The sequence below is a fragment of the Athene cunicularia genome (assembly GCF_003259725.1).
Source record: "Athene cunicularia isolate RWA chromosome 3 unlocalized genomic scaffold, athCun1 chr3_part1, whole genome shotgun sequence".
Taxonomy (NCBI): Eukaryota; Metazoa; Chordata; class Aves; order Strigiformes; family Strigidae; genus Athene; species Athene cunicularia.
In genome coordinates, this window is record NW_020799097.1 from 38,020,175 (window position 1) to 38,043,109 (window position 22,935).

General features: G+C 40.6%; 1 protein-coding gene across 16 annotated transcripts in view; it reads right to left on the reverse strand.

Moving 5' to 3' along the window:
* The window catches only part of SNAP91 (synaptosome associated protein 91), a 72,334-nt gene extending 49,883 nt beyond the window's left edge, over positions 1-22,451 (reverse strand). For all 16 annotated transcript variants that reach the window (XM_026846412.1, XM_026846411.1, XM_026846409.1 and 13 more), the window contains exons 1-4: positions 22,244-22,451; positions 3,420-3,562; positions 2,292-2,367; positions 536-638 (exon numbers count right to left, since the gene is read on the reverse strand). In XM_026846412.1, the coding sequence (XP_026702213.1) occupies positions 536-638; positions 2,292-2,367; positions 3,420-3,562; positions 22,244-22,373 (452 nt within the window). In that variant the 5' untranslated portion in view covers positions 22,374-22,451. The remainder of the gene's footprint in view (positions 1-535; positions 639-2,291; positions 2,368-3,419; positions 3,563-22,243) is intronic.
* Between the last annotated feature and the right edge of the window lie 484 nt (positions 22,452-22,935).

A 22,935-nucleotide genomic window follows, 5' to 3' on the forward strand; every position in this document is an offset into this window, starting at 1 on the left:
CCCCCAAAAAAAAAAAAAACAAAAAAAAACCCCCACAGTCCTTGTGGGAAATAAAAACCAGTAGTTTACAACTTTATTCGGTTTATAACTGTTTGCTGTGTAGCCTGCTAAGATGTTCAGGTGTTCACTTCAGTTTTCCTTTGCAATCAGTTATCTTTCTTATGGAAAGTATCTAGAGAGTAATGAAACATCCTAAAATAAAGTTTCAGAGTGTTTCCTTTTCCAAATCCTAAACACAGTCTCGCTGCAGCACAGTTTAATAAGAGTCTGATTTAGCACTTAGCACTAAAAGCAAGGCACCTTACTTTAACCTTCTACCTAATTTGCCTTACTACCCACAGTATCTCCTCTCCTTCTTGTCCAATTTTTAACACATTACAAATACTTAAGAAATTCAACTATTTTGGTGTTTCACTGTGGCTAAAGAAAAAATATAATAAAAAAGCCATTAAGACTAAAATCAAGCGTAACACTACAAGCAAGATTTTCATGCGTCAGGCAACACTATCAGTTTACATATCTAAACTTTGCTTACCCTTTCTTCACTCTTGCAAAGTCAAATGCCATTTGTCTGTAGGAAAATGCTTTTTCATTCAAGTATCTACTATAACGCCTTATAAAGGTGGACATGTCATAACCTGCAAAAAACAGTTACACATTTTACATGTAGTGTTCATGCTTGTTTGGCGGTTCTTTAAGTAAGTGATCATATAGTCAATAGACCCTAAGGTTATGTGATCTCTGCTGTGCTATTCAACTCCACGTACAGATCAGGCATCAGAAGACATCTTCCAGCTTCTGAAGCAAAAGCAGCAGTGATGCACCATAACAATCTGCCACTGTCCTCTACTTCTAACAGATTCATCCAGTGCACCAGTGGCATGGTTCCTGGGGAAACCTGCTAGTGGCTCCTACACAGTTATCTGGTAACATTACTCGATGACAAATTTAGTTAGCCCCAATTTTACCTATTAACAGGTAAAAATGATATTTTAACAAAAAAGTTTTATTTAACTGGTACATGACTTCCAGGATAAAGACTGATTTCAGCTTAAACACTCCTGCTATTTTATCTATGTCAGTCCCTCCAACTCTTACATGGACCTTCAAAATTCCCCTGACTAGGTTTACCAGAACAAAGAAATTATGATAACATTCACAGAGATTAGTGCCTTCTTTGAACTGCTACGCCAGAGATCTTGAAGGCACGTAATGCTGTACAAGAAGCCTTAAACTTCAGTGACCTTCAAGCCTATAAAACTTTTGAACAGTTAGTATTACAGTCTATCCTTCAGGTATTTCTTTCAAAGTTTCTTCCTCTGAACTACAGAAATCTGTGCAGAAGGTAACTCATCCTCCTCTAGAACAACTCCCTTTTTGCTACCTTTATTGAAATCCACACCCCTCAACTTAGTCATTGACTGTATTTTTCCCTAGTATCTCAACATTAACCATCTCTGACAATTTAGGCTTAACACTACCAACTCTGATGCCTCATTGTCTATGACACACTGCTGTATTATCTATGAAATAGCAATTTAAGTTTAAAGAAAGTGGCAAAGAACACAAAAGTATTTGTTTAACAGAATTCATTGTTGCCAAATACCAGTATCTTTGAGCATGCATAGCATGCTTTGCTTAGACAAGCAGAGTTTTAATATTTGTATGGCTTTGTTCCTGTCCTGTGTCACCACTTCTAAAAGATGTTCGAGTCTTTTTGGTGTCACGTCTCCATTAAGAGATGGGAGTAACGTTGCATTGCTTTGATCTTGCCCATTATTGTAGCATTCCTGCATACAGTCTACAAATATTCTCGCACAGGTGCAGAACTATAAGTTTTCTCTCTTCTCTAGTAGAGCTACCGTGAAACAAGCTTTTCTTCTGTTAAGTGAAGGAACAGTAAAATTCACTATTAATTCCAGAGCCAGGGTAGAAAAGCACAATTTGTAAGTTTTAGAGAGAACTCCTTAATTTCTGTCTAGACCTTTCTAAATTCATCACTCAAATGAGAATCAGCTAGTTCTTTTGATGCCTCCTCCCTGCTCCCAGTTAAACACTTCCAGACAATTCCTAAAAAGCGCAGTGTCCCCAGGCAACCAAATTACCATTTAAGATTGAGTAAACTGCAAAAAAACTAAATAGAAAGTTATCCATTTCATCCTTAACTGCCATAACAGTTAAGGAGATAACTGACCTGATCCTGACTTCAACCAGGACTTTCTAAGTGAGTTGTACAGTTTCAGCTTTTGAGTAAAAATTTTGCAGGAACCAAGAAACATGAGTAGGCTTACCATGAGATCCACTTTTGTCCAGAAAATTGCTGAGATTGAACAATGTGTTTCTAGATGCCAGGTACTGAATAAATCTCTGCAACACAAAGTTACTTTCTTATCACAGGCAGTATCTGAAGGCTTTCTACCTCCTAGCAGGAGGATTACCAGTCTAGTTCCAGCATACACACATAAAACCCAAATTTTTCTTCTAGCCTGCAATAACTTCCTCAAAACCTTTTTCATCCATTCAGATTACATTTAGCCTAAATCTCTACTAAATATCCAACTGTACACACAGATCCTGTGCAAAATACAAACCAGACTGTGGAAGAAGCAATAAAAATGGTTAATTCTCAGAGATTTGAGGAAGCACAAGATTTATCTGCTTACAAAGCAGTATATCCAGGCTAGTCCCAGACTTTTCAATCCAGCAGCCCCCAGTTTCAGCCAAACTGAGAGCCTGTTTTAATAACAAGCAGGCGCAACATCAACTACAGGGAAGAACAGCCTGAAACAGTTACAAAAAGCAAATCAGTATCAGCCAAAACTTGGAACAGAAAAAGGACAGGCATAAAAATTTATGCTGTAACACTGGAGAAGTTTTCATGCAGTGAACACTTTATATACAGCCAGGAAGGAACTGTTTCACAGGAATCCTAAAGCTCTTTAAGTATGCTTTTTGTTTTTACGCAGAAATACCAGTCTATACAGGTCAATTAAAAAGCAAAGGCAAGGAAACAAAATACAAAAGGCTATCAAGTTGAATTTACAGCTCTAGGAAGATTTTAACACTCACGTAAAGAGGGCAGCTATTTGGATGGCAGAACACATCTGCCAGAACATCAACTTTGACTCAAGTCAAAAAGTCCCAGGTAGTCTTTAATCCTGTGTAGCCCCAGATAATGCAAAAATTGCCAACATCCTGGAACAGGCTGCTGCTTGCTCTTATGCCACAGTTTTGTAAATGAAGAGACAGGTAACTGGCATGACTCCAACTATGTTGTTAAAGGTTCACCAAGAGTCATTTTTGCCCTTTTATCTCAGGTCCTTACTGGTTTAGAAGAGATGCCTTTGCGCTACTAGCATTTTTGGCTTGGAATCTACTCAGTGCCAACGTAGTCTCCAGAGAAAGCTGCTTACACTTACCTCATTGCCATGAACCATTAGATGATGTGTGGTAACTAAGGCTTTGAATACAACCACCCAGCTACTATTTGTTGCTCGCTCAAAAAGTGTATCAGCCATCTGAGGAATATTAACGTTTGTTTCATTAGTTGCTTGGATCAAGTCTGTAAGAGAGAAAAGAAAGGTGTTAGGTGCTACAAGTAAGATGAAAAAGTCTGTAGCATGGCCGAGCTCTCAGCACACCAGGCTGCAGGTCACGGATGTGACAAACAGCAAGTTCAGTGCTTACGTTCTATATTACAAAACAAACAACCCCAAACCTCATATTATATTAGTACATGCTGACAGCATTTTGTCCAACAGTACTAGCTTTCCAACAATTCTCTCCTGAGCTATGTTCCAACCTTTCTCTGTCTTCACCCCAGATGAAGTTAGGGTGCACAACATCACATGATTTTACTGCCTGCAGGTTTTCAACTTCATTGTGGCAGTTCACTACCTTGGTTAGATGAATAAGTATTATTGAATTCTTCACTTACAGGTAATACGTCAAGCACGCTGATCCCAATCACATCAGCAAAAAGAGGTATCACCAGAAACAGATACTCTAGTCACCTCAGCGGTTAGGGTTTCATCAGCATGCTACAGCACACCTCCTAGAGTCTCTACAGACCTACACGGCAGAAGATTGCATTCAGGCATGCATTAAGACCTCTTCAAGGGTAGGAAAGAAGGCATTAGTTTATACTAAAAAATAACAGTTTTCTGCAACCGCACCTTACATAGAAGGAATAAAGTATTAGACTGTCTTAGGGAACAAAATACAGCTTTGTGTCCTGTACATTAGGAATGTGCAGACTTGCACAGAAGAGTACCTGAAATTAAGGTAAGTACTTGTATCATAAGCAAGCTTTCCACTAGCATCTATATCCCACAACTACTGATAGGATCTTTGATTTATTACATCACCTATTACCTACAGACTCTTGCTAGGCAGCCAGCCATGACTCTCCACAAGCTATTACCTATTTTTAAGACACAGGTGAAAACTGCATACTGCAACTGCATGGCCAAAAGCCATGTGATGCCAGACACAGCCCTAGCAAGACTCTGGGAGGTAACTTCATGCAACACAAAGAGCACAGAATACAGACCTAATTGTAGTGCCAAGGCTTAAAGTTTGAAGACCTAAGTAGATCAAGCTAAAAATTAAAATATTTAACTACTAGACTAAGCACTATCTGTGTTACTAGTGAAAATACTTGTCTTTTACTTTCCCTCAGAGGACAGTAATTATTGTTAATGATTTTCCACATATTTCTTCACACCCACACCCCGACTAGAAATACTCATCCAACTATTCAAGTCGTTCACTCATGACAGATACTCTACCCTAGAACAGACAGACTATTCTGTGACTAATCTCTGCACAACAAAAGTATGTGAATCTGCTGTAAACAGTCTACAGGAGTCCAGTTTACCTGGGCAGAAGGATCACCACTTTACAGACCCGTTTTCTCTCCCCAGCATAACTCCATATAATGGAGGGCATTAATTCTGCTGCTAAGAGCGGAAAGTGAAGGTTCAGAGTGCTATGAAACTACCAACTGTGCCTCTGGAGGGCAGGAAAAGTCCAGAGGACAGGTCTGTTTAAACAGACTGATAAGTCACAGCTATTGAGAATGACCTGGTGTGATCAGAAACCCACAAAGCTGTACTAGAAGCATTCAGAAATCTAGTTGTGGTTTTTGTTGGTTTGGGGTTTTTTTTAACTAATGGCAAGTGATTTTTATGGGGTTTTTACTTCTTTTAGACTCATTTAAGATACAAGAAATCTATAACTCAGAGTCAGAAGCCTCTGACAACTGCAGTGCTTGTGTTTAAAGCTGTCTTTTTTTACAGACATGCAAGCTGTCTTCAGTTTCAGATCATCGGAATGATTTTCTGTAATGAGACAAAAGATAAAAATTACATGATCTATTCACCATGTTTGTTTTTAAAATATTTGTTGTCATGGTGGGTTTTGTGCTGCTTGTGGGTGGTTTGTTTTTTTTTTTTCAAAATACCTTCTGAAATGTAAAGTTAAATTCTCTAACCTCATTAATACTACCCTTGAAGGAGGCAGTTCTGCAGACAAAGTATTATGGTAGTAAAGCCACGCTACTGAATGACAGCAGTTCAAGCTCACAGAGCTCCAACAAGTCTCCTTGATCTTGTTGTACAAGTAGGCCAATAATCTTCTATTTTTTACTGCTGATTAATGCATTATAGAAGACAGTGGTTTGTAAAAGTCTAGAAGCAAGTCACAAGTGGCTTGCTCACCGCTTACCCTGTTTGGAGGTTTTACTGCAGATGACAGCATTTATCCTTAGTATAAGGAAAAATGCATCAAATCTGCAAGCTTTCAGTCCTAAGTCTCAGTAGACATCTCACTAAAGAAGAGGGGTGCTATGAATTGTGCATTCCATTGGTGGATGTTAGATAATGAAAACTCAGGAGTCCACCCATAGCAATGCTGGCAACAGAGGCATAAAGGCACTACTCCTATACGCTACCACAGCACTACTTCTGAAGTCACTCAGACATTTCTGTCTCCTCTCCAAACTGCTGGAGGGTATGGCATCTCAGGGGGCAGTCCTGAATGGTTTAGGACACGAGTAATTATAGTGCACCAAGTAGAGAGGTTAAATGATTAAATTTAAGCCTACTACTTTCAGTGCACTGAAAAGAATTAAACCATGCATGAAGATTTTACTCATCATTTGAGGGGGAAGGGGGTGGGGAGGAGATGGGAGATTAATTCTTGAAGAGCTGTTTCCCATTAAGTCACACCACAAAGTTATGGAATTCAAGATTCCTGAGTTTCTTTCCCCAATACCATAGAGTCTCAGTTCAACCAGCAATCGTCAGCATCTGGAGCAACTCACAAGCGTAGCTAACTTTAACAAGCTCTGAACAGCAGAGCTTGGTGGCTAAGCTAAATTTTCAAGTAAGACTTTGCAAAATTAATTTGACGTCAGTGTAGTAGGAAAGAATGTGTACAGGGAAAAAGAAAATGCATACAAAAAAATTTAGAAACTGCATTTTCAAAAGATACAGATTTAGACATTTACTGGTGGGACAGAAACTTAGTTTTCAAAAGAGACAATGAATTTCAGCCTTCCAAGCAACTCACGGGTGGACTTGTTAATACAAAATAGGTAATATTAAGAATTACCGGATGAAGAACAGCCCATCAGAAGCCATATGAAACAGTCTTACAAAGCTGATTCCATTTGGTGTATGTGTCCTACACAAGTAGGACAAACAAGGATTAATGAACTTGATGGAAGTTTCTGCTACTGCAGGCATTCATGACAAGTGCACTGACAGCTAATCCCCAAACCCAGAAAATGAGCTCAAATACAAATTCCAAGCAGAGTACAAAATCAGGAATTGCACCGCAGTAGCAGCAAGTGCCTTCATCATGACTTTCACAGAAATGACGTAGTTGGAGAATGAAGACCTATATACCCTTCATTTGAATCTGTTTGTTTACTGTGGGACTAAATTATACCTGCCAAAATCACAGTACGTGATTTCTCCTACTTACTCTCTTCACATTTTGGTAGCTGCTATTCTGAAACACTCAGTCTAAAGATCCTTGTTTAAATTATGATTTGGACTCCAATACACTTTTTCTAGTTAAGTTTTGAGATGCAAAACCAACGCGCATAAAAGAAACAAACCATTGCCAATTCTCTGACAGCGTAACTCAAATCTAAACACCAGCCTTCAAACTCTTTGACTAGACAACTTTTTGAGCCGGTCTTAAGACATCTGCAATTAGGGAAGAGAAACAAAGCTAGAATATGATTAACGTGTTCACGATTCAGTGAGGAAGACTGAAGGAAGACAAGACACTTGAGCTTTTCATGACCTTTTAAGCAGACCACTAAAAGAAATTACTAAGTTTCGGTGTTTGTTAAGTTCATAAGGCAGAAAAAGAGCTGCAAGCAATTTTCAAAGTCTTCAGAATTTCAGATTAATTAGATTAATTTCTGTTTCATTAAAAACGACTTCCTGGTTTTGAAATTTGGTTGGTTTTTTTTTGTTTTGTTTTGTTTTGGTTTTTTTTAAGTGAGAGAGATTATACAACACTTTAAAGAATCTGTCTTGCTCCTTCACCCTTTCAGATTGTATTCTGGATCTGGGAAGGGTTTTTTCTTGTTTTAGGATGTTTTTACTCAGTTCTTTAACAAACAGACCTGGGATTCCCCAGTTCAAAGTTAATTTACATTTCAGTGTGCAGAAAGCCAGCAGCAGAGCACAAGACCTCTCTGTTCAGAGGGATATTGGTGCCAATTTAAGAGCAGCTGTCATTCCAGGATGAATTAACATGTGAGCTGCCTCAGCACCTGAGCTGTGTCATACATTCAGTTCCTAAAAACTTTGCCAATCTCTGACAGTAACCTCCTCACAGACCTTCCTCATTATTACACTGAATGCTAAAATAGCCTTCATGAGATCTTTTCCTTGCTTATAAATATTTAAATAATGCCTTGAACCTATAGAAAAGGAAATGCAGGATTGTTCAAAATGTGGGCTAGTCAAGAGCATGCAGTGGCTTAGAGCTTACAAGTCTCAATCAAAAAAGTTAAAAAGGCAAGTAACAGTACAAGTCTTCCCTTGCAAGACACAGAACTGGATCAGGAAGTTACTGTATCTTTGTGCTAACTAATGCAAGACCTAAACTTCCAGGTGTACAGAATGCTGACCACAAAACACTACTGGAAAGCAGAACAAAGTTAAGAGTTTCTGCTTCTATAAAAATTGCTCTTGAGAACATTAGATGATTTTAATGTTGTTGGCTTTGACTATCAAGCAATTCCACAAACAAGAGTTGGAAATTTATCTGTGGAGTTAAAGTTTACCATCATCCTCAGCTTGCCACATTTCCATAAACATGCATCACAATGTGCCTTGTAATAATCTCCCCAGGCAGAACAGCAATTCATGCTGTCTCCTCTTTCCTCCCCAAAAGTCTACCTCAGGAGTTACTACACCTCATCTTGATGCCAGAAAGCCTACCCTTTATCAAAGTCCAGCATCTTCCAGATATGCACTTTCATGCCTATGCCAAACACAATCTTCCACAGAGGACATGCTCTACAGTACTATGAAGACTTTCCCAGTAATGCAGCTATAGCCCTTGTGACTACAAATAACTAGGGGACTGATACCCCCTCTCTCCAGACTTAATTCACAGACCTCCTTCTTTCCACACATATCTCAGACTCCTGTGAGGACAAATATTAGCTGCAGATCCTTGAGAGGTCATGGCAGTCAATCTTTGAATCACACAGCTGCATCCCACACCAAGACAACCTTTTATATACAATTTTTTCCTCTCTGCCCACTCACAGGAATACTCATACTACACATAGCATTAAGTGTTTTGCAGGAGAGAGAGTTTCTTCTTCCCTATCAATCACATGAAGAGTCTGTGGAGAGACAGGGCAGATGTCTCTGAGTACCAGCAAATTTCTCTTGGAGATTCCCCCAATTTCTCAGAGTTTAACTAGCCTCAGAATCTTATCATCACACTACTCCTTTTTAAATACAACAGCACACCACTTCCTAAATCACCAAATACCTGTTTTGAAAACAAAGCTGAAAAATCTACTACCCATGTACATTGCTGGATTCTATTCCAATGCAGTTTCACACAGTTTGTACCCCTTCTTCCCTACCATACCAAGGCAAGATATCTGGCTTTAAGTCATCTGTAAAACCCACTCCAGCTCTTTAGCAGTATTAAACCGGTTATGCTGGATTTGTGTCCCTTTTGGTCCTTAAAGATTTGTACCTACGGGTTTCCTCCTGGGGGGTTCAGGTGCACCTCTCTTGGAAAGGAGAAAATAAAAGCCAACTGTCAGGTGGCCTTCTACCGGATCTGAAAGGTTGAGACCAAGGCAGCTCTCTCCATGAGTACTAATAATGGGGAAAAGGTGTGATTATACTGTGTCAAAAGGAATTCATGGAACAGGAAGGAGTTGCTATGGCAAAAACTATGAAAACTTTATACTTAACAGTTCCCAGAACTTATAGCTCCACTGCCCCTGGGGGAAAATAATGTGCATTACCTTTAGTGTCTACACTGGAGTTCTCTCCTTGAGAGTAGTAGAACTGAAAGATGACATACAGGCCAGCTGCAGAAGCTCAAGTTTAAGCACTGGGATTTTAAATATGGTCTTTAAGACTGCTAATTAATTAGTGATGAATATATTTTATGGACAAAATCTGAGACCTTACTGACACATATGATCCAACTATTCAGAAGGCTAAAAGCTTCAATTTTACTCAGGAATTACGTATCTGGAACAAGAGAGCTGTCACCCAGAAGCTGGGATGAACAAACTCCCTAGTACAACTGTACTAAGGAAAGCAGCTTTTTAGCCTCACAAGCACGAAGCCAGAACACTAAGCAAAGGAGAAAAGGCCCCATAGTCAAAGAATCCTGCCTGATTTCTTCCCAACCACAGCCACTGCAGATTTTTCAAGCAGCTCCACTGTAGGAAAAGCCTTAGCTACACGGCACAGAATCTTTCCCCTGTCCAAGGCATTAAGAAGCTCAGTCTTGAACCTCATTTGTACAGAATTTATTCACTTTGAATACCAAAGAATTTGTCTTGGGCAAGAATATACATTGAGCAAAGGAGGGGAAAGAGAAGCAATCACTGCTCTAATGATCCCTTCCTCTCACATATAGACCACCTTCCAGACTGTCTCTCTACTCAAATTTTGCTCCACAACTAGCTCAACCGAAACATGCATTTTTCTGCTCAAAGACAGGAATTAAGCAGTTCTGCTTATGTCGATATGAAACATCAAGTAATTCTGGAGCCAGATGTGTCACTTCTCTGTTTTACTGATTTAGTGCAGATAGCAACTGAGCCACAAATCATCATTGTACTATCTTTTTTTGCACAGCTCTCAGTAGTTTAAGATACACAAAACACCGCTTGCATTTGGTGGACACCAACTGATGGTTATAAGGTTAAAATCTAAAGTCAGTTGTCTTGGAGAAATGCCATTCCCCATCCCACTGTAACATGGCATCCTAGATCCCAAACTCTAGGACAAGAAGAGACATGGGAAAAACTCTACTAACATTACAAGTAGAATTTGTGTTAAGAATCTGACCACTAACTTTGCATAAAAAGGAGCTTCTATCCTACATGGCAAATCTCAGACCTCATTCTATGAGGCATTTCCTTCTGTAGTTCAAGCCTGGAAGCCTTAACCAAACTACACATTAATTTAGAGAAGAAATATGAAACTGTGGCCATCAGCCAATCTTCTGCCAAGCCTTAAAAGTGCTTATTCAATTTCCCCTAAGAGGTAGAATTGTTCTCTCCATCCACGCAAGCATTAAAGCAACAGTCCCATTCCATCCTAGGTCTTGCTGCAAACAACAGAACAAGTTTAAAGGGAGTATATTGTTGCAAGATTATTACTTAGAAAGATAAAAGTCAGTGAGATCTAGTTAATTGACTAGTGTAAGTGGATACCAGAATTCCAGCTGTGATGTGTGACTATCTTTCCATGAGGGTGAACAGCCCCTAACATTATCTGTTGGTTGTATCAATTCATAACTCTAATCACTTGGCTATTTACTGGAGTATCAGTAACAGGATCAACCATGGCTTTTATTCAGAACACAGCTACACTAGAAAAGTAAGGATTTCATGTTTGCCACAGCAAAATGGGGTCATTTACTGTAATCTCCGCGCCAGAGCGTTTTCTAATCAGCCTCTACATGTTGGGCTGATCTTACAGTCCAACCACATCTGGCAGAAAGTGGTAATCAACTGAGGCATGGTACATGAGCTATTTGAGCTGTTGTGCTGCTGCTGTTTTTATTCTGAGAAGAATGAACCCTGGTTAGTGCTTTCTACCCCAAAATGATCTACTTTCCTCAGAAAACCATTTGTTTTTAATAAACTTGTAGAAGTGAAACTGTCACTAGCCTATCAACTCTGCCCAGAACAGCAATTCATAATCCACTACAAATCTGAATGAGACTGAAAATATATTGGAAGCAGTCTGATGTTTCAGCTTCACTACTTAGCTGTTACACGTTGGGAATATATAAAAAAATAGGGTGGGGATGAGACAACGTGCAAGCAACTTCAGTGACATGTTAATTAGCTACAGCCTGTATGCTAGAAACAGATCAGTTGAGTAGGCAGGCTCAGCAGCTGACACATCTAACTTTCAATATCCAGATCATGGTCCATATTTTTCCTATTCTCTCAGTGGGATTCCTCTTGAGAGTTCAGCTGTTTTGTCAGTGGATGCCACATGACGACACAACATTCAGTAGGGTCAGCCTGAAAAATAACCAAACAAGGCTGGAGAGCCCACGCGCTCTGTCGACCTGACAAGGCACCAGAAGCTTAGCATGGGTTGAAACTCTTAACTCGGAATGAAATGCCCACAACTATGCAGACAGTCCTTGTCAAAAACATGGATATATCTGTTCGAAAAAGAAACCAAGTGTAATGCAAACCTGTCCACACAGTTGGTGCAACAGTACAACCTCCTGGAGGCATACTGAAGCAGTTGCAACAAAATAGCAAGTACTTTATAATACGGGTGCAATCATTTCAATCCATTTTGTCTTGTACCTGTGTATTTGTAAAACAACAGATAGTCCGTAAGAGTTCCTAAAACCAGACAGCTGTGCCTCTTATGTGAATGCTGTGCCTTAAAACAGGTTGGGGTTTTTTTGGTTTGTGGTTTTTTTTTTTTGTTTTTTTTTTTTTTTTTTTTTTTTTTTTACAAACTGAGTGATGTCCTTCACAATTAGACAGCTTTACTCTTTCCTTGAAAAAAAAAAAAAAAATATCAAATATGCAATTCCTTTATGTTCATTCCCCCGTACTAAACCAATTAAACAAGAATCCTTTGTTTCTACCACACAGACAGGTGAGTTTAAGTCTCAGAAATTTTGAAAAAAATAACATCAAATACCAGTAGACTCTACTCTTCAACATGAGCTTGCAGCCTTTCATATACTGCAGATTTACTGATGTTGCAAAAAAATTCTGTTAAATTCAATGGAACATCCACCTGACAGATAGAAGATGTAGTTAGGACTACTAACATTTAAAAAAACCTGACAGTATTAAGTTGCTATCTAACAGTTGTTCAAAGTCACCAGTGCCTCTGGAAGATGTGTTTGCAACTGGCAGTGGAAGTCTCCAAGCTATTAACAAGTGGAGAAGCTGGAATCTGTCATGCAGGCATCTAGGCAGCAAGGCTTCGTGCAGAGTCAGATCTCTAGACTGGAATACCCAGACGTGTCAATTAAACTCCAAAGCACGATATGGAGGTGAGTTTTGAAAGGTAGCTTCTCATAATACTGCCTAAGCAACTTCCAGCTTCCTGATAAACAAGGGGAAGTTCTTTACACTCACCTATTCCAAACACAGCAAACTTTGCCTGTTAATACTCTTGCCATACACAAGTAACAGAGCAATCTGAAGTACACTTTCTATCTTAGCAAAACTAGAAAGATCTACATGGCTTAGAACGAAAGATGGGATCAGAAAGTCACAGACAAGGCTAACACATGAAAATAAAATTGTTTCAGATGCCAGGAACAATCCACTCATGATAAAACGTACATATTTTCAAAACACTGGCACACTAGATATGCTAACTCCCTCTGGCTTGCTGCCCCTTAGCAGAATGTACATTCTCCTATAAACAGGTTTAGATGAGGCCATAAAACTTGGATTAAGAGCTACAGGCACAATAACTGTACTTTGGATGCCAGAGTCAGGCAGCAAGATCCAAACTCAAGTCACCATTTGAAAAGGTTAGGTTTTACAACTCCAGGGTTGCTAAAGAACTGATACAATGGTACGTTAAAGCTTTCATCTATATTCAACCTCTACGTAATAAGAAACAGCAGCCTTCCGAGCCAGGAAACAGGCCTGCTGGCTTCCCCCTTTCATACAAGTCCTGCACTCTCTGAAACAAGAAGTGAAAGGAAGAGGCCTTTTAAAACCAATATGAACTCCCACTTAAGCATGTCTGTGCGGGCTCTTCAGTTATGTGTAAAGATGTCTGCTCTAGCTAGTGCAGTCCTGCACTGTGGCAAGATAACCAACCACTGCCTTACTTTGGGGACCTTCCTCTAAACTTGTAAACTTGCATATCTATTCAGAATGCAGGCGACAAGTCAGCATGTTTTATTCCTGCTTTGAGCAGTTGTGTCTTCTCCCTTCCATGGAGGACCATTTTAGAACATTCTGTAAACTATGAGAGAGACTTAAGAGATATAACAGAAGTATGCCAGAGGCACTAGGAGCCTGCCAGGCTCCGCAGGCTAACCGCTGACCATCTGCTGTGGAAGCACCCGCTGCCATTGTGTCATCTGCGCTCAAGCCAAGCCAAGAGTCAGTTTGAAGCGATCGACGATACTGTCAGTAGTCAAGCCACAGTCTTGTCCCACCTCTTTAGAACAGCAAAGCTTAACACACTTTCTTGAAAAAAACATGGGGTTTGGTCCTTTAAATATATAGTAGAACTATCTTAGTGCAATTGAACACCAAACTCTTCAATTTACCCTTACCAGTGTTTCACATCTCAGCCATAACTTGGTCTCCTAAATACCTAGAAACAAATAGCAAAGGACATAGCTTTCTTTTTCATTCCTTCTTTTAGAAAGTAAAGCCACTCTGGCAAAGCACACAGCTCAACAGTTTTGTTAGAGCTCTGGGCTCAGCTACAACACAAGAGTTCCTGTCAACTTGCTTTCTACCTGTGGTACTTTTGCATATTGGCTCACAACCAAGAAAAGAGGTGATTGCCATGAGTTAGACCCAAGCTGTAGACATGTCCTGTCAGCAACCTCCAGTTCTCAGTACATACAAGAAGCAGGGTGTGCTTTCTTGGTGGCCTTCAAGTATGCTCATGCCTACGTATTTGCAAAATCTCCTCTACAAAAATATCGTAACACATTTGAGTTTTATCAATAGCTAGAAAAAACAGACTCTAGGAAAGGCAACTGACTGACACACTGCCTCGGCTCAAATGGTCAGAGTACAGATTACATAAATACACATTAGCATACCGGGACTTTTCAGCATGCAATCCCTTTCATTAAAGCAAGTTAAGATACAGATATATAATCTAAAACAAAGCATGAGACTGCATTATCCTGGGCTGGGAGGAAGAGCAGAAGGGTATTTAGATTTGGTTTATCCAGAAGTCAGTGGTAATACAGTGCAGTGCCATTCCCTATACTATGCCTATGACTAAGCTGCAAGCTTTAGACGCCCAGCGGATGCACCACTTGCCAGCAGCCTAGAAAACACTGTTCTAGTACTCCACCTACTTCATGGTGACATTTCAAGGCTGATGTCCAATACCATTTGTGGCACTAGTCCAGATTGCTGGTATATTCCCCCTCCTAGTGGACTACAACTCTCAACTGCTTCAGCAAATTTTTCACAACCTAAAGCACAAGCACCTTACTGGTTATCAGCTATGACTGTCAAATGTAACTCTGAGCCCGTTCTTGCAAAACTTGTTTTGTATTGATTTTCAGTGTTTTCAAGCAGCTCTGCAGAAGTAAATGATCAAAATAGCAAGATCAAAAGTATTAATAAGAGTTTTAAAAGGGTCTAGCATGCGGTTTGCAAGACTACAGAAAAAGTAGACATTTTCATACTCTGCAAAGTGACAAGCTAGCCTCTGCCAAGTATTCTGATTGTTGTCTAGCAATTGCCAACATCTGGTTTATTCAGGTTTTATTTAAGCCATCAAACTCTCATCCAAGCAAAATTTTGGCCAGTATGAAAAATCAAGCAACCACGCCAAGTCTGATGGGGTGGGATACTCTAAGATCAACTTACCAATGAAGCTTCACACTGCAATCTTACTGGTACTGCTGACTTGGGGGAACAGAAGTACTGCTGCAAACCCTATGCTACAGATCACTGCCTGCAAAACTGATAGGAAAGCTCCTTACATTGTATCATTTAGTTTGATTTCAGGGTTCAGCCCCAAGCTAGATGACCCGTTCTTTCAGCACGCTAGGTGTCCCACGCTGAGATTCAGACCTTGATTTCTCAGCTTGCTTTATTCTTTGCTTTTTAGTTTTCATGGTATTAGAAAGCCCTCTCTCCAAGCCAGGCAGATTATTGGTCCTAATCTGTATGCCATGTGTTGAAGTCTGGAGAGTCAAGTTTCATCAGACACTCATCAGTGAGACTCCTGTATTTCCCCTAGGCTGAACTAGTGCTTTTCCACCCTTACCCACATCCTGATCTGTGACTTGAAAAGAAGCTCCAAAAAAAGGAACAGGGTATGTTAACCTAATGATTTTGTTTGGTACCACTGTCATCTTTAGGCTATAGTAAGACTAAGGGAAGGGATGTAAAGTCATCACCCCACCCCCAGAAACACTAGAGCCAGCTCCTTCAGCAAGTACCCTATGTCCACTGCTGACTGAGGAAGGTTGCTCCCCTTCTTTCTTTGGGGGTATATTGGGTGCACGTGGCAAGGTTTTTGTAGCAGGGGGTGATGCTGAAGCTGTGACCTCTGAAAATAGGGGTCTCTTCCACAGGCTGCTGGGGATATCTGCTCCAGCACCATGGAGTACCTCCTGCACCACCTCTGACCTTGGTGTTCCCTCTGCTATTTCACACTTTTTCCCCTCCTCCTCCTCTGCCTGTCTAATGTTTTCTGCCCTTTCTTATGTTTTCCTGGAGGTGCCACAAGCTTGGCAGATGGGCTCAGCTGTGTCCTGCAGTGGGTTCACTGAGGAGCTGGCTGTGTCTGGCACAGAGCATGCCCTATTCTCTTCTCATAGAGGCCATCCTTGCAGCCAACACCTTGCCATGCACACCCAGTACCGGGGGGAAGGTAAGTAGGGTAGGAGGAACGAAGTAGTCTCGAGTATCTTGAACACAGGCAGAAAAATAATAGAAGCAGGTGAGCCTCTGCCGTATTATCATTTCATCAGAAGTGGAAACTAAAAGAGCAGATACCTCTTTGGCTACAAGCAAGAAGCAGGAGAGACAAATAGCATCCAAATGTTCTCTGTCCTTCACAGTTACCCTGTCATCTACTTCTAAGCACTTCAGAGAATCTTTCACAGGACAGAGAAGCATGGACAGACCACACCAACAGAGCACTTTCTTGGACACCTGATAGAATTCCCCACTAGTGCAACAGGCTCAGGTAAGGCACACACAGAAGACAGAAAGTTTAAGAGCCAGGCTGGGAAATCAGAGGCACAAATCAAATCAAACCACAGGAAATCAAACTGCAGATTTTTTTTGTTGGTGTTTAAAAGATGTTCAATTGCTGTTAACCAGGATCTAAGGGAGTGGACACTCTAAGACTATTATGAAACACGTTCAACTACTAAATAGAATTGATTAAAACTATGAATGGGTCACCGTCATCATGACCATCTCATAAGCAAGGAGGGTCAAAGAAAGACACAGCTACTTCATTATCAAGGTCTACTAATGGAAGCTAGTACAGCAGAAAGACTTGACTTGTCCCAGAATTTGTCAACCGTGAACTTGACAAAGCATGTTTAACAGAAGGCTCTTGATGACTATTGAAAACAGTCTAGGAATACATGCCTTCAGCTGAGGAAAAGCCAAGGGGAGGGAGGGGAGGACTAGTCAGTCTAGCTTTATCAAGTTACAGCATTTGGATGAAAGGAAGTTTAATATTACACTATGCACCCACTCTTCTGTTTCCTCATCCTCCCTTTCCTTATTGTACCATAAGAAGACTTAAACACAGAACAGATCCACAAGATCAAGTGATCCTGCCCATATTTCAACCTTTGTATCTTAACATGAATTCAAGCTTCTACCTAGCTTCAAACATAGTTCGAAAAATTATCAGTTAGCCAAGTCTTAGCTTAATTAAAGGGGTAGCCTTTTCTTGTTACTACAAATGCCTTAAAACCAGTATGGGGCCAGGGGGGGGAATTGAAAGTTAATGTCATCGAAATACTCAACATAAACTAATCTAAAAAAACTTTTTATTAGCTCCCTTTACCCATGACAGACATTTCTACTCCTATTCAGAGATCTACATACCTCCAGATGAAGTAAATCTTCAATACTGTTTTGGAAAAGGACATGGGAGAAGCCCACAGAATCTTCAATGCTAACTTTTAACCAAAGTCAGTTCTCTCGCACATGGAAACCGTGACAAATTAAAAGATATAGCGAGACATACAAAAGTAGTTTCATTTGTAAAGTGCAAAGGATTAAGCCCAGTTTGTACAGGGACTCTGTTCTTGACAATCTTCTTGAAGGTACTTCCACGGCCATAAAGACAAAGTGTCAGCTGGACTGCAGAGCAATGCAGTACTCGTATGGCTGCTCTACTCCCGCTAGGAAAGGGCCCCAAGTGCCAACAGACTTGGAACACTCCCCAGATCACTTCAACAGCAAACAACTTCTGAAATATGCATCCAAGTTAGCCTTAGCAGTCACTGAGGTCTAGTTAAGAAAGATAGCACCACTAACCCCCACCTCTCCAAAAAAACAGACATATTCCTCAGGAATGAGATAGAGGTTTCTTAGGCTAACCTGTGGGATCTAGCAACTTTATCTTTACTGAGCCTAGGAAAAAAGCTTAACCCATTGGTTTTGGTCAACAGCCAATTCTGTTTCAACACTAGAGACCACAGCGATTCAAACTCGTTAGGTCATCCCCACAGCGATTCAAACTCGTTAGGTCATCCCCACAGTTTGCAGGAGAAAGGCAAAACACTGCAGGAACAAAGTGTCTGTAAAAACAAAATACTGACACCAGCCCTGCAGTTCAGTTACCAGCATAAATTAAACTACAAATTTCCTTACTGAGCCTTTGTCAGCCATGTACAAATATGCAAAATTAGACTTGGGATGGAAAGTTGTTACTACAAATACAGAAGTCATCCCCACAGCCACAGAAAATCAAGTCCTGCTCTTCATCTGCTTTATTTCCAGATTTCATGAAAACCTCCCAGCCTCTGATCAGGCCTCCAGAAGGGCCTTCTACCTTATGAGAATTATTTTGTAGAAGTAAGGAGGCACCACGTGGTCTTTTTAGACTACACTCCAGAACTTCCTCCTGCTGCAAAACAATTCACTCAAGAAAATAAGTCAAGGAAAATCCCAGCCATTTTCATCATTTTCAGAAACAGGAACTTGTTACAACCAACTGCAGACACAACAACCCACTGGTTTCCAATTCACTTCCCTAAATGAAAGCTTGATGGTCTGTTTCTGAGTGAGATCCTTTATAAAAGGAGCTGAGTTCAGATCTACCTATTTTTCCCTCATCTATCATGTATTTTAACATTTGAAAGTCAAGTTATTTCCCTTCTCTGAAAGCTTCTCCCCACTGACAGCATCAGTCACCCTCATTTGAGGCTGGAAGCTGCCTCGTACTTGCCCCACACAATTAAATCTCCAGTGAAGCCTTAACACATCTTTCAGAACAATTCTGAGAATGAAACTTCTATGCCGTGCACTAGGATTGCCCTCCCAGTTCAGTTACCACAGCTTGTATATCCTTAATGTAGCCCACATATCTCATTCACCCATGCTGCAATGGCCCTTCTCACTGCAGCAAAATCAAGTTGCTAATCCCCACTTCTTCATGGAAATGCCTCTGCTAATTGCAATTTATTTAACACAACATGGCTAGCTGAGAGAAATAAATTCATATCGTTGTGGTGACTTTAAGATTACTTTAAGATGACAACAGTTTGGTAAGTTCAAAAGGGTCAGAGCTGTAACATGGCAACTGCAAGAGCTTGCCCCAAACCACTGGAGCATCCTAGATTTACTTTTCTCCCCACAGGTACTTGGGAAATGCATTTGCTGGAAATTCACTAGTATTAGACCTGGAATTCAAGAAAATGGTAAATTTTACTAATGAGTATATGATAGGAACCTAATCATAATTCAGTACTTCTTTACATAACAAACCCGTGTAGCACCCAGAGCCAAAGGACAGCCACAGCCATGGCATCAGTATTAAAGCCTGTATTTGAAAGCAAGTACAGAAAACCACACTAAGGTAAACAGCAGCTCAGCTTTTGTTCACAGAAGATAAGTCATTCTGTTCTCTCCTCCCTTCCTCACACACATGCACGCATACCCAAATCATGCTTTTTATTCCTCAGAGCAAATTCTAAGTAGTGCTCACTAAAGAAACCTAAACCAAACAAAAAACCCTACCCCACACCTTGTTACCTATCATCTTTCTATGTATTTCTGAAACTAATATCTCCTGCAGAAAACATGTAAGGACAGGCATCACTGTGTCCTATCCTCACAGGACTACGTAACTCATGTTAAATAGCTGACCTCTCTATTTAATTTACAAAGCCCAGTTGCTAAGCAGGGCAGTGGAAGACAGGTTGTGTGACATGACACCTAGCACTAAAAACTACACAAAATTATGAAGTTCCCTAAGGACACAGAACCCCCACACCAATACTAAAATTACAGCTCTTCATAAAACATCACTCCAACCATCACTCTCTGGTACCTGAAGCTTTAATTGTCTAAATCCTTCCCAGCTTGACTCAAAACTTATCTTAAGGCATAGCAAGCTTTATCTTTCATTCCCTTCTCCACATCCTCAAATGTTATTTACCCAACTTGAAATGCAGTCAGCCATGTGGCTCAGATCTACCTCCACCTAGCAGTACCTCCTGCATGCACAGGGGCATTGCTCTTTTAGAGGATCAACTTGTAATTTCCCCTCTCATTACAATACACAAAGCCATTTTAATACTTGTTCACAAGATACACAGCAAGAGTTCAAGGAATTGCCTATCAATTCACAGTTATGAGGAGATGCCTTGCATTTAAGAGCCCGAGAATATTTTTTTCTTTTAAAATATAAACTTGATCTTCATTTACAGTCCATAATTTTGGATGTGCGTATCTCCCACTGACAAGATTCCATCTTCAGTGACACCAGATAAACTCTCAACTGTTATATACAGCTTGGAAAATAGAAGGAAAAATGAACAGGGATATATCTTCCCAGGAAATGGTCATTTCTCTTCCTCTTATGTGTCTTAAATGCAGGTGGGTATGAAACCACACAGAATGCTACCGGCTTTTGTTTCCCCTAGACTCATTTTCTGAAGTAATATTAGCACCGATACCCAAACACAGTCCCTTTCCAGACCTTAATATAGCACTGGTGAATTATTTCTATCTCACTTCCATCCTGCCTATTCCAGATAGTACTGTTAATTATTTATATATACACACATACATGTATATATGTGTCTGTGTGTATATATCTGTATATATATATACATATACACACACACACACACACACAGACACACTGCAGGCTTTTAAATACATGAGCTATGCTTTTTTTTTTTTAAGCTAAAGCTTCTAGTAACAGATAGAGTAGGCCAGTCCAGACACAATCTACAGATTAAGAAGTGCAGACAGCTACCAAACAGCAACATAGGAAACATCAATAGATCTTTTTAAAATATACAAGAAAACAAGTGAGAATACATAATATCAAGAACACTGATCTATTTAAACAATGTTTTAGACTCAAGTGAGTCTTCAATCAACGCTCCTTACATCAGCATCTCTTACACATACAAGAATAGATATACTGGAAGATTGGCGTGCTGTTTGCCACTTCAAGGGTTAGCTACGAAATCATTAGAATCAAAATCTGGCATTATTTTCCAGAAGTAATGCTACCTCCTTTTAAAAAATATAGCATCATAAGAATTATACTTACATGCACCTAGCGCACCTTAGTGATGGCCAGCAGCCAAGAGACTGCTTGGTATAAAACCTGCTGATCTTTACTTAAAAGTATTTCTTGCCGCATCCAAAAAAGAATGGGAAATACACTTAATTTTAGAGATTAAAACCTGCTGTTGATCTATGAATTTCAATGCTGGATGGAGTTACTACTGGTAAACAAGGCCTATTAACATCACGCAATTAAATTCTTTCACCATGCTACTCCTTGGTGTCTCCAAGCAGGGACTGACAGTTGAGTGGGTTGAAAAGAAATAAAACTGTCAAGACAAAACATCACTAGCTGATTGTTTTCTAAGAAACGTTTTGACTTCAACCTTGTTTCATGCATTAACTAGCTAATGCCAGTCCAGAATAGATTATAAATGTATGAGACAAAGCCACCAGCCATCTTCAACAAAACACGCTGCAAACTATTGGACAGCTCATGAAGTTGCTGTCAGATATTCAGGACCTCAACAACAGCCGTTAAACTCTCCAGAAGGCTGTCCCAATCTACAGCGTAGCATTATCCAAGTGCCTAACCACCACCTAAACGCATCTATTTACATGCACCACCATCTAAACCTCTTCAGAAATCTGCTGTATCGATGGTCACACTCCTACCGGTGCATGGCCAGCTCCTGGCGTAGCATTTATGTCCCTGCCTAGCGTAATCCTGACCGAGGCAGGCAGTGACAAGTCCATTTTGCCCTGTGTCCAATTCCCTCCCCTTTATCCAAACCCCTACTCCACAAGGCAGGCTTTGCACTGCCTTCCTGGATAAAAGGCAAGAGGTCATGAGGAAAAAACAACCCAAAAAGATGGCCGAAAGAGCAGTATTATGCAATAAGAGAAGAAATGCAATAATAACTCATCCTCTCCTGGAGACTTCTCATAACCCTTAGGGTCTGCAAGCTGGATTACAGCAAGTGCGACAGCCAGGCGGCTCCACGGCACGCCAAGGAGCCCCGTGGACAGCCTCCTCAGCCCCGGGCCTTCACGGGGGAAACAAAAAGGGGTGCTCACAGTCCAGGTGCTTCTTCTTGGGCCCCATCACTTCATGCGTGGTGGCTTTGCAGACGGCTCTGGCTACGGCTGATCCCGTAACGCTGTACTGAGCAGCTGCGATGCGATCTGTCAGCGTCTGACCCGACATCTTCGGCTGGCGTGCCTGCTGCTGCCTGCTCTGCAGGGGCGGAAAACACGGCAGGGGAAGGGGAGATTCCGGGTTTATCGCCGGTTGTTGTTACTGCCAAAGGTATCCGAAATACGTCCCCAGAAGGGTTTTCTTTCCGTTACCTAAGATATCCTAAAGGTCTTGGTCACAACGGAGCGCTGTGCTAGGGAGGATATATTGCCACAATGTTATTGTGTAACTGAAGCCTCACGGAGTGATCTGTGGAGTACTGAGAAATGCGGCGTACAACTATTACCATAAATTGGCTGAACTTACTTTTGGAGTAAAGTGGCTTAAGTGGGTAAGGTCCAAACGAAATGGTACTGGTAGCAATTACCTCGAGGTGCCATCGGAACAAGTTTCAGAAGATGATGCAAGTGCGTGTTATTAGCAAGCCGAAGAAAACAGTATGTACGGTCGATATTGAAGATTTGTGCATATGAAGTGATAACTGGATTGTGTTGCATACAAAGACATACGGCACCACTTTCATTTATTATGCCAGGAGCAGAACACTGACAAGCGATTGTGGTCTGTGGCA